Source organism: Lactuca sativa, chromosome 5 (genome assembly GCF_002870075.4).
Source record: "Lactuca sativa cultivar Salinas chromosome 5, Lsat_Salinas_v11, whole genome shotgun sequence".
NCBI classification, from domain to species: domain Eukaryota; kingdom Viridiplantae; phylum Streptophyta; class Magnoliopsida; order Asterales; family Asteraceae; genus Lactuca; species Lactuca sativa.
The window spans coordinates 333,448,011-333,460,858 of record NC_056627.2 but is presented as its reverse complement, the minus strand read 5'-3'; the positions used below and the strand labels follow the sequence as shown (position 1 = coordinate 333,460,858).

General features: G+C 32.5%; 2 protein-coding genes across 2 annotated transcripts; both read right to left on the bottom strand.

Annotated features, from left to right (window-relative positions):
• Positions 1 to 322: 322 nt before the first annotated feature.
• LOC111908974 (uncharacterized) lies at positions 323 to 1,574 on the bottom strand. Its single transcript, XM_023904772.3, has one exon. It carries the CDS (start codon positions 1,463 to 1,465, stop codon positions 491 to 493), a length of 975 nt encoding a protein of 324 aa, XP_023760540.1. The 5' UTR covers positions 1,466 to 1,574; the 3' UTR covers positions 323 to 490.
• Positions 1,575 to 11,500: 9,926 nt separating this feature from the next.
• On the bottom strand, positions 11,501 to 12,539 carry LOC128126137 (uncharacterized). The gene is made up of 4 exons (XM_052763879.1): positions 12,312 to 12,539; positions 12,092 to 12,223; positions 11,916 to 12,044; positions 11,501 to 11,644 (listed from the first exon to the last, which is right to left on the bottom strand). Exons 1-4 carry the CDS (start codon positions 12,537 to 12,539, stop codon positions 11,501 to 11,503), a joined length of 633 nt encoding a protein of 210 aa, XP_052619839.1.
• Between the last annotated feature and the right edge of the window lie 309 nt (positions 12,540 to 12,848).

Sequence of the window (12,848 nt, the reverse complement as noted above, 5' to 3'; positions counted from 1 at the left end):
CTATTCTTAAAATTGTTTTTAAGTTTGACAAACAATTTTTTTGATTTATTTATTTTTCGAAAAACTGAACGGTCAATGTTTTGTAAAGCAATGACAACCACATTCACTTTACCCGATTTGAGTGGGATCATGGGTTTGTTGTTGCCGCCGTAGGCCGTACTGATAATAACATTTGTAAATTTTCAACTTATACAAAGATAATAAGATGAACAACTTTATAATTATGAAGACTTTTTTTTTTTTATTTTTTATTTTTTATTTTTTATAATAAATAAGTCGGTATTTAGATTAACGAAAATGATTAACAAAAAAAAAAGACACCTTATTTAACACAAAACCATATAATTTAACAAAAAACGACATGAAATTTACTCAAAAATACTACACAAGAAAATCAAGGTAGTAATACCACATGAATGAATGACCTTCATTATGAACCACAAGATACTTCAAAAAATCTAGAATATTTAAACAAAACCTGCAACTTTTATTAATTATCAGAGATACCCTTAAAACCATTCTTCTTCGATTCTTCATTCACAATCTCATTCTCCATAGCCTTCCCGCAAAAACGAGCATTGACGTCTCCGCCGTTAAATCTAACGGCAGAAAATTCACTCTTCAAGTTATCCATGGCTTTCTTTAATCCCACATTTTCAGTTTGTATGATCTCCAGCTGTTTCTTGACGCCCAAAAAGGCCTCCGCCGCGTCAGTGGTTGCCGGTCCCACCTTGCTTGAATCCTTGCAATCGGCACCCGATTTGTGCTCGATCCCGATCTTGTTTATGATCAAGACTGGAAGCTTCTGAAACGAAATCCCAGGCATTGAATTGTTGTTCTTCTTCATTAGCATCATCGCCGAGTCTTCCGCCTCCGGGAGCCAAACGCCCCAACGGAAATTCAGCATAGCGTTTTTCCTCAGCGGAACGGTCGTCGTGGCGGTCATTTCGACGTCGGATAAGGCGCTCTTCACTAGACCGGCGGCTGGAGATTCCAACGGCGAATTGGAAAATTTCTTGCCGTTTTCGAACAGATCAACAATCACCGGTGCATCTTCCTCTGCAGCTCCGCTAACACCGTTAATTTGCTTCTTAAACACTGATGATTGAACTTTTTTGATAGTGAAGTCGCCGAATTGAGGTTTGAAGTGAACAAAAAAACTAGGGTTTTGACTGCCTCCGATCAAGTTGAATTCAGCGCTCATGTTCAATGAGCTTGAAATCGGCGAACCGAAATGGCCGATTCCGGTTTTGAATACGAGACTAAACGGATTAATGGAATCATTTGGACGATAAGCGACCTTCAACGAGGGACCTGATTCGAAGAAAGTGCTGAGATTCAAGGAGAGCTCTTTCGATTCACCGGCTACAATCCCTGATTGAAACGGGAACCCAAGGATATTGAGAGGCACTTTTGCTCGAAACAGAGGCTTTTGTTCATCTCTAAATTTGATTGAAGCTTTCATGGCTACTCTGTGTGTGTGACGGTTACGGCGGCGGCGAGGGTTTAAAAAGGGGAAGAGCGGGTATTGAGGTGAGTTTCCCGGCGACAGTTTCGCTCAATATAAAGGATGGGAAACTGGATTTTTTTAATTTGTAGAAATTGTAATTTTGTCAACATTCTAAATTATTATTGTCAATAATACCCTTTTTTGGATAAAAAGATAAATAATTGTTGGGGGTATATATGTAAATGAAGTTAAGGTGGCAATCAAAGAAAATTTAAATTTTCGAAATTTTTTAGAGCTTTGATAGTTCAAAATTTTTAAATTGGGCAATGTTTTGTTTCGTTTTGATTTTATTTACAAAATAAATAAAAGTCCAAGTTTACGATTATGAGTATTAATTCAAATTTGAATTTAAATTTCTTTTAAGGAATTTTATATTCAAAATATCTATCATAAAGATATGATGTATTAACCAACGTTTAAAAAATAGACATGAAATGGTAACAAAATTCAAATCTTACAATGGTTGTGTACAAAACTCGTGGAATAAATTTCAAAGATTAAAATGATTGTGGATAACTTAAATTCATCAAGTTAGGTAATATATTTATGTCTGGGTTTAATATGTGACCTTCAATCTAAGACGTGTCCATGTCTACCAAGTAGATTTGAACCCGAAACCTCCAATCTAAAACCGTAAATCCTTAGTATAAAACATTTCATTACCTTTTTAAGTTATCGCCTCCATCAAAATTGTTTTCGGCTACTATCATTATTTCAGTCATCACTTATTTTCCAACGGCAAAACTCAAATAATAAATGAATTTATGATAACTCAATTCAAGATTTTCGAATAGCATGGTGGTCTTCTTGTTAGTAGTTTATTCCCCTCAATTGGTCATTTTTCAATCCAGTTTGGCGGTTTCACACCGACACAAATGTCTTTTGGGTGATGGTGGTGAAGGCTATTGATGAGGTTAGTGGGTTTATCGATTGTCTTCTGAGTGGTAATCGTTTAATTGACATTTTACTTGGTTGTATGTGGTTTGAAGTTCGAACTATAGTCCGCTTACATGACAATAGTGTGAATCTTTATGCTTGGTGTAAGAAGATGTTTTGTAATGGCTCTTTTACTTATTCGATGGAAGTCCGAAGAGGTTTGGGTAAGAGTTACCCTTTTAGAGGTTCAATTTAATAGAGTCTATATTGTTGAACTGGACAACAGATTTCTATGCATTTGGAATTAGTTATTGGGCCATATCAGTTTGGTGACTTATCTTAAAGGCTTTAGAGGGAAGTCATCAATGGGCTGGTATCATGCCCATATTATCCATACTCATTATCAAATCGGACGTAGGAGGATAGTAGTAATGTTTTAACTTTGTCCAGGTTTTAAAGTTTTTTTTTTTTTACACCGATATATGGTTGTTATAAACAGTTTAAAAGGGGTAATAAGATTTTAATTTTATCCATATTAGGTTCCTAAGATATTTTTTTGTACATATTACACCAACATGGTTGTTATAACCGTTTAAAAAAAGAGAATAAGGTTTAACCGTGTCCATATTAGGTCCATATTTTTAATATTTTTATCATTTCATCTAATTCTTTTACAATTTATATTAGTATCTAGGTAGATGACTTCATCATTTCATCTTTTCATTTTAGTCGCTCATTCACTACAACAGCGATTTGAATCGAAATGCTACATAACATTTTTTTTTTTTTTCATTTTTATGAAAAAAAGCTAATAATAATGAAAGTCTTAATGATTAAGACTATGTTTGACGCAACAACTAACTTATAAGCTAGTTTATTTTTCGATATTTTTTAAGTTGTTATGTTTGGCAAGCCAGAAATTTGCTTATAAACTAGCATTTTAAAAAGATAATTAGACTAGTTTTTTAAAGTTTTTTTTTTTTTTTTTTCAATTTCCAAATATACCACTTAATTAATTAAGAAAACATGTTTTTTAAATGTCATTTTATGTCATTATATAAATTCTGGATAACTTATAAGATAGTGGCAAAGCTAAAGCCAAAATAAAATAGTATCCCCGACAAGTAATGAGGTATCCTCGATAATTAATTGTCTGTCGTAGATACCCAACTGGCAGAGCCATTACTTATCGGGGATATCTCATTACTTTTCGGGGATACTCTTTTACTTTGACCTGGCTCCGCCACTGGCTTACGTAACCTTTTGATTGAAACCGTGGTTGTGGTGAATGGGCGACTAAAATGAGAAGATGAAATGATGAAGTTATCTAACTAGATACTAATATAAATTGTAAAAGAATTAGATGAAATGATAACATATTAAAAATAGGGACCTAATGTGGACACAGTTAAACTTAGGGATGAGCATTAGAACCATCGGAACCGGAACCGGACCGGAACCGAAATTGGTAATAGGTCCGGTTACCAATTCTCCATTTTTATGAAAACCGGTCCCGGTTCTAAGAACCGGAACCGGTTTGACATTTTTTTTTTCATTTTTTAAAATGTGCATAACTCGCTCATATGAAGTCGAAATTATTTGATTTTATTTCCAACATGTAATTTGGAGTTTGTAATTCATTTTTGACGGTACAAACATATGTTTTGGTTAGATATTAAATCAGACACATGCCCCGAAAGAAAGCATATCGATGTTGCATTTTTTTTTTATTTCAGCATTATTTTTTTGTTTTTTTGAATATGTCCCATTTTTTAAATGTGTATAACTCATTCATATGACGTCGGAATTACTTAATTTTTTTTCCAGCATGTAATTTGATGTTTGTAGTTCATTTTAGACTATAAAAACACATATTTTGGTTAGATATTGAATCAGTTATAGACCCCAGAAGACAACATATCAATGCTGCGTTTTTTTTTCTGTTTCAGCATTTTTTTATTTTTTTGGAATCTGTCCCCGCTTTTAAATGCGCATAACTCACTCATATGAAGTCGGAATTACTTGATTCTTTTTTCATCATGTAATTTAGTGTTTGTACTTCAATTTAGAGTGTAAAAAGTCATAATTTTGTTAAATATTGAATCATTTACAAGCTCCAGAAGATAATATATAATCTATAGTATATCAACCGGTTCTACTTTGAAAAATAACCGAAAAACCGGGACCGAAACCGGAACCAGCGCTAGAACCGACGGTCCGGTTCCCGGTTCTTATAATATACGAAAACCGGTTCCGGTTCCAAAGCTCATCCCTAGTTAAACCTTATTACCATTCTTTAAATGGTTATAACAACCATGTTGGTGTAATATGTACAACAAAAGACGTTAGGGACCTATTGTGGACAAAATTTAAATCTTATTACCTTTTTTAAACGGTTATAACAATCATGTTGGTGTAATATGTACAAAAAAAATCTTAAGGACCTAAAGTGAACAAAGTTAAAACCTTATTTACCTCCTAAGTTATTAACCCTTATCAAATCTCATCAATCGTTAGATGTGGTCTTTGTTGGTAGAGGTGCACAAAAAACCGGTTTACGATCCGAATCAATCACGGAGCCGGTAAACCGGTTCACTATGAAGCGAACCGATTCAAGAGTCGAACCGTTGGTTTGCACCCGTTCGAGATTTTAGGCATTGAAACCGGTTTAGAATCGGTAGTCGAACCAATCGAACTGGTTTAGAAGCGATGTAACCGGTTTAGATAGGTTCGAGGTTTTTTATGATGGAACCAATTCAGTTTGAACTGAACCGATTTATTGTTGAACCGGGGTTGCTATTATTGAATCGGAACCAAACCGGTTTACTGAACTGGTTTAGTTTGGAAAAAACGGTTTGTACACCTCTATTTGTTGGGGGTCAAATGACTTATAATTGGTAATTAGAACGATCCTACACGATAGGTATGGCTTCTTCCTATAAAATGTTTTTGCTTGGCGCTTAACCGTAGATAAGCTTCCTACTAGGTTTAACCTAGATGATTGAGGATTGGATGTTTTGTCTCTTCTTTGCTTGGTGTTTACTAAGGAAGTGGAATAGGTAGTGTAACATCCTCATTTTGGGCCTAGAATTTTCGGTCAATTTTGTTTAAAAAAAATGGAAATTAAAAATAAAACAAATAATGGCGTTGATAAATAAAAATGAAATTTATAGGAAGTTATGATGAAATTTTAAATTAGAGATATTGCGTACTAAGAGTGTAAATTTTGTGAAAGTTACACTCCGCTCTCGAGTTCATTAAAGGAAATGAAAGAAAAGAAAGAGAATAATGTTCCTTTCCTTTCTCTCCGGTTTCTCCCGATTTGAGAGGATAGTTTCTAAGGAATATAAGCATAAATCATCCTTCCCATTCCTTCATCTTCATTCCAATAAATAAACTCAGGCGTAATGATTTTTTGTTCCGAATCCTTCCGCTTCATTTCTTTTCTCTCCTTAAACGAAACTTTGGAGCAATGTGTTATGTTTGACCTTGTAATTGACTTTAAATGTGTTATTTTTTCAGTTTTCGATTTAATTGATTAAGTTTATTTTTTTTATATCTTAAAACGAACTATAATAAAACTAAATAAGGTTCGTTTTGATCAGTATTTGGTTATTCGTTTCGGTTTACTGGTTAAACCAAATACAATTTTGAATGTACAAATATAAAAGAAGAAGGGATTTATTCAATTAAAAATATACATGATATGTTAAAAGAAAGAAGAAATAAAAATTCTACTAATACACCTACAGTACAGGACTTACAGGTTGAAATTCAATCTTTAAAACATGATATATCCAAAATAAAAAATGATCAATTAATAAATAATCAAAAAATTAATAAATTAGAAAAACTACAAAATAATCAGGATGCTGGTACTAACAATAATACTGATAATAATTTTCTTCAATCAATGGAGCTAGTAATATCTAGAAAATGGCATGTTACAATTAATATATTTATTACTTACAATTATCAAAGGAATTTTGTTGCCCTAATAGATAGCGGAGCAGATCTAAATTGTATAAGAGAAGGATTAATACCTACTAAATATTTTCAAAAATCGACACATACGTTAAGAGAAGTATCAGGTTCTAAATTAGATATTAGATATAAATTAACAGATGCAAAAATTTGTACAGAAAACGTCTGCATACCTATTAATTTCACTATAATTAAAAATATGACTAGTAATACAATGATTCTAGGAAATCCTTTTTTGGAAATGATATTACCACTAACTATTGATAAAAATAAAATTATAGGATCTTATAAGAATCAACCTGTTATATTAAATTTTGTCTCTGACCCTTATTCTATCTAGGTCAATGAGTTGAATTTAAAGAAAAACCAAATAAATTTTCTTAAAGAAGAAATTAGGACTGTTCAAATAGATGAACAATTAGAACAACCTAGATTACAGGACAAAATTAAACTTTTAACAAACAGATTTTCCTTAAACATTTGTAATGACCATCCTAATGCTTTTTGGGAAAGAAAAAAAACATATAGTTATGCTTCCTTATGAGGAAGGTTTCAATGAAAAACAAATTCCTACCAAGGCAAGACCATGTCAAATGAATTTTGAATATCTGAATATATGTAAAAAAGAAATAACTTCCTTATTAGATAAAAATTTAATACAACCTTCTAAATCTCCATGGTCATGTACCGCGTTTTATGTTAACAAACATTCAGAACAAGAAAGGGGAGTTCCAAGACTTGTTATCAATTATAAGCCACTTAATAAGGTCTTAAAATGGATTAGATATCCTATTCCTAATAAGAAGGATTTATTAGATCGTTTACATGACTCTTTAATATTCTCAAAGTTTGACTTAAAATCAGGGTATTGGCAAATTCAAATTGATAACAAGGATAGATATAAAACTGCCTTTAATGTTCCTTTTGGACAATACGAATGGAATGTTATGCCATTCGGCCTAAAAAATGCCCCTTCAGAATTTCAAAATATAATGAATGATATATTTAATCCTTATAGCAATTTTATTATTGTTTATATAGATGATATTTTAGTATTTTCGAAAAATATTCAAGAACATTTTGATCATCTGCATACTTTTGAAAAAATAATAATAAACAATGGTATGGTAATATCACGATCTAAAATGTCTTTATTTCAAACAAAGGTAAGATTTCTGGGTCATAATATTGAAAAGGGACAAGTCATCCCTATACAAAGAAGTATAGATTTTGCTGCAAAATTCCCAGATGAGATAAAAGATAAAACTCAACTACAAAGATTTTTAGGTAGCCTGAATTATATATCACCTTTTTATAAAGATTTATCAACCGATAGTGCAATTCTTTATGACAGGTTGAAAAAGAACCCTAGTGCTTGGACTAATAATCATACCCAAGCGGTTAAAAGAATAAAAGATAAAGTAAAAAATCTACCATGCTTATCTTTGGCTAATCCTAATTGGGAAAAGATAGTTGAAACAGATGCCTCTGAAATAGGGTTTGGAGGAATTTTAAAACAAATTCACCCTAACAATAAGCATGAATTTTTAGTCAGATTTCATTCTGGAAAATGGACTCCTAGTTAAAAGAATTATTCTACTACCGCTAAAGAAATTTTAGCATTAGTAAAATGTATTCTTAAATTTCAAGACAATTTATATAATCAACATTTCATTATAAAAACAGATTGTCAGGCAGCTAAATTCATGTTTAATAAAGACTTTAAACATGATGTTTCTAAACAAATGTTTACTAGATGGCAAGCTATATTAGCATGTTTTGATTTTGAAATTCAATATAAAAAAGGAAGTGATAATAGTCTTCCCGATTTTTTAACTAGAGAATTTCTGAATGAGTTATAGTCAGCTAAGACAGTTATCTCATGATATCATTAATACAAAAAATTTAATTAATGAAGTGGAAGTTGAATTAACCAACTTAACAAATGAACCATATTTTAGGAGAACAGTAATTAATTTAAGATTAATTGGTTTAAGAATTCAGCTCAAGAATCTTGAGAACAAACTTATATTACTCTTAAATTGACATTTTCAGGTAACATTCTTATGGGTGACTCAAGATTACAAGTAAAGAATAATCTTCATTGTAAACATATTAAGGTCTTAGAATCGTTTATCAAACGAAGTAAAAAAGAAAGACCGATAACAAGAACTGACATGAAACAATATAACATTATGTTCAAATATCTTCATAAGAAAATCTCAGAAACCACATGCTAATTTGCAGGATGAATTCCAATCGTGGAAGAGGCCATCCTTTATACAGGGTGGTTATAGTAGAGGTCGAGGAAATCCTACGGCTTCAAGCAGTTCTTATAGAACTGGAAATTCGTCACAAGCAAATGATCAGTCTCTTCCAGTTCCTGGAAGCCCATTATATGAGGAGTTTAAAGCATTTTTAGAATCAAAAAGGGAAAATACTCCTAGTTTCGCCCAAATGATCACAGATGGTGAAACCATCAACGATAATTTTGAATATAAAGAATCATCTCATAGAGATAATATTATTATTTTAGAACATAAAGATATAATGCTTTATTTTGAAAACAATGATGATCCATGGTTTTTAATGACAAGATATTTGGATACAGCGACATACGCTGGATATTCTTATAAACAAAGATTATATTATGAGAATATTTTGAAAATAACCGGATCGGTTGAATTTTCTCATTTTACATCTGGAGGTAATACCAGTGTTTACAATTTTAGCAAAGCCATTATCAAAAAGATCATATCACCTGAGGAATGGGGATTAAGTACCCTCAAGGAAAAAGAGTTTATACTCCCTCCTTTGAAGATACCAATGAAATTTACATATTGGGATTATATTGAAAGCTTTCATAAAGCCTTCTTATATGAGAACCCTCAAAGAAAACATACTTGGTTCTTTAAAGTATGTGAAAATGTTTATAACCAAAGTAAAGATATACTAAATTGGTTCACTAATTGGTGGATCTCATATGGCCCAAGTATAGATATTCTCCCTGAAAAACCATTTAGGAGATTATATAGGGAATGGTTACCCGTCTCTCCTAGATACCGAAACCAAGCCATTCCTTTAAAATCAGAAGGGCTGGAAGCAATATCTTCCATGCATTTTTTCATGGAATTTTCTATTCCTTGGATTTGGAAATGGTCCCCACATGTGGATTATACTCCCTCCAAATTTCCTTCTATACAAAGGTCATACTTTACCAAATTCTGGCCTAAAATGCTTCATAGAAATCCAGAAACAAAAATCCTTAATGCACAGGAAACAATTGATCATATCAATCAGCAAATTAAGAAATACCAAGACCAGAAAAATTTCTCGGAAATAACCTCCTCAACAGAAGTAGCCCCCTCAACTTCTCAAAAGGTCAATCAAACTAAAGAAGAAATAATCAAGTCATTCAGGTTATACTGTTCTGAATTAAAAGAAAACCTTAAACGGTTTACAAAACATGAAAATGCAAAAGATGAAGGTTCAAGTGAAGATATTTCAGATAATATGTCAGTTGATAACCACAGCCAATCATAGTGTTTAGCGGGGAAATCCTAGCCAGATGATGAAGAAATTCTAGATGAAGACCTCCCCATTGATTGCATGATTGACATGATTGAGGAGTCAATCACTCAACGAAAGAATCTTTCCAAAACAAAAAGGACAGCACCACAATAGACTCAAGGTGACAAGTGGATGGACCAAAATAAAAGAGGATGATATTCTTCAAGAATTATTGAAGACAAAGAATAATATTCGTCAGATATTTTTAAAGCAAGAAGAATCAAACAAAGAGTCATTTATACTTTTCTTAAAGCTGTTTACCAATGCTAAATGTAATAATTTAGGTTTTGTTTGTTTTGGTGGCCTCCTGATCTATTTATGTAGCCTCTCTCTTATGTTTGAGACAGGTCTGGAGCCATTTTTATCTTTCTCTCTTGTAATCTCCTCTTGTAAGAAATCCTTCTGCAATAAATAGTTTGAAATAAGTTTGGAGTATCAAAGTTTTACTATACAACAATCTTGGATTCACCTTTCTGGTTAGTCTACTTCCTTATACTTCATTTTATTTTTAAGCCTAATGCAAGGCTAATTCGTTAATATCACATAGTATTCTCATGGAAGCAGTATTATGATCAGCAAATCATAATCAGATATGAGTTAAAAAAAAAAAAGGAGTCTGGAGAAAAAGGCAAAGTCATGTTTTAGCCCCGCTTTTATAGCCACAATGATGTTTTAGGGCGTTATACTCATTGACTCGCCTACCCACCTAACTCTTTTGTTTAAAAATATTTTTTTAAAATAGCGTTAAAAATTACTCATATCCAAAATTACTCATATCTCTTTATGGTCCTGCTTGGTTGTTATATATATATATATATATATATATATATATATATATATATATATATATATATATATATATATATATATATATAACGTTTTCGATCTCAAAATCAATTTTCTTTATATCATTATAAAATAAGTTTTTTTTTTTTACTATTACAAAATATGTTTAGTGTACACCTGTACAAATATAATATTTCAACTGACGTTCGAATGTACGTGATTTTAATAAATTGTAGGTAATTTCTGTTAACTCAATATCCTTAAATCACTTCAGTGGAAAATTATTCATAATTGATTTCTATACAAAATATTACTAAAAATACTAATATGTTTATTTATTCATATAAAATATTAAATGCATGCGACAGATATGCATGTAAATGTTATATATCCCCCGATCTATGAATATAGTATTTAAACGAATTACCTTTACCATACAAAAAGGCATAGCGACGCATCTTGTTGCCCATTTGCCATCTCACTCGTTATATGATGATATTTAAATTAATAAAAAATCGGGTCTCCATTAAAAAAAATGACTTTAAAAAGACTAATGATTTTTTATACATATGTCTTTTTTTTTTTAAATTAATTTCAAGGTTCCACTATTGCTAGTTTTGATTAATTATCGAAGATACCCTTCTAACGATTATATGCGCCATCCAGGCATCCACAATCAAAGTTAATGATTTAGAGTTGAAATTTGTTCTAGAAGAGTCCATGGGTCTTTATTTTGTAGAGATATTGTAGGAGTAGACGCCAACGGTTAGCTCTTCAAACATTCGTCCACCATATTTCATTCATCAATCTATCCATGGTTTTCTTGAACACCTCATTATCAGCTTGTATGATCTTCACCCCTTTAGAAAATTCAGAATTCAAGTTATCTGTAGATTTCTTTAACACCCCGTTATCAGCCTGTATAATATCTATTCCGTTGGAAAATTCACGATTCAAGTTATCTATGGCTTTCTTTAAGATTGTATGATCTTCACTTCGTTAGCAAATTCACACTTCAAATCATTCATGGTTTTCTTTAACACCCTATTATCAGCTTGTATGAACTCCACTCCGTTAGAAAAATCACACTTCAAGTTATCCATGGCTTTCTTTAACGCTCCATTTTCAGTTTGAATGATCTCCAGCTGTTTTTAACGCCCAAAAAGGCTTCCGTCGTGTCACTGGGTACCGGCCCCACCTTCCTTGAACTGATCCCGATCTTGTTTATGATAAACATGGAAGCTTCTGGAGGGGAATCCCAGTCATTGAGTTGTTCGTCTTCATCTGCACCATCGACGAGTCTCCCGTCGTCGGAACCCTAAATCCCCAACGAAAGCTCAACGTAGCGTTTTCCCTTAATTGGACAGCCGCCATGGCGGTAATTTCCACGTCTGACAATACGCCCTTCACCGCTGCATCTTCATCGGCAACACCAGTAATTTGCTTCTTAAACACCGACGATTGAACATTTTTGACAATGAAATCTCCAAATTGAGGCTTGAAGTGAACAAAAAACTAGGGTTTTGACCATCTCGACTCAAATTAAATTCGGCGCTCGTGTTGAATGAGCTAGAGATCGGCGAACCGAAATGGCCGGTTTGAGTACGACACTAAACGGATTTAGAGAATCATTTGGACGATAAGAAACCTTCAACGACGGCCCCGATTCGAAGTAAGTGTTGAGATTCAATGAAAGCTCTTTCGATTCCCTAGCTACAATGCTTGATTGAAACGGTAACCCAAGAATTTTGAGAGGCGATTTTGCTCGAAACAAAGGTTTTTGTTCCTCTCTAAACTTCATTAAAGCTTTCATGGTTGGTTTGTGTCACACCCCGGCCGTCGGCGGAAACACCAGGTAGTGTAACGTCATTTTTTGTATCACAGTTATATAACATACATTGAACAATACTAAAGAAAATACATGCCTTTATTGATAATTGAAAGTTACATTATTGTTTTCCTAGTATTTATTACATAATATCCGACTATGACATACTTCTTAATAAACAGAAAGATGATAGTAAAACTTCCCCTGTTCGAATACATATCAACTTTTCAAGTTCCTGAAAACACATGCATTTTAAAAATACGTCAACATAAAGTTGGTGAGTCCACAGGTTTT

What these genes read in the sequence shown, in the direction of transcription:
- LOC111908974 (XM_023904772.3), bottom strand. Translation starts at nt 1,465, where the DNA reads ATGAAAGCTTCAATCAAATTTAGAGATGAACAAAAGCCTCTGTTTCGA.
- LOC128126137 (XM_052763879.1), bottom strand. Translation starts at nt 12,539, where the DNA reads ATGAAAGCTTTAATGAAGTTTAGAGAGGAACAAAAACCTTTGTTTCGA. An exon ending in AAATTACCGCCATGGCGGCT is followed by an intron (nt 12,045 to 12,091) that starts GTCCAATTAAGG and finishes TTGGGGATTTAG; the next exon opens with GGTTCCGACGACGGGAGACT. An exon ending in GTTCAAGGAAGGTGGGGCCG is followed by an intron (nt 11,645 to 11,915) that starts GTACCCAGTGAC and finishes GATATTATACAG; the next exon opens with GCTGATAACGGGGTGTTAAA.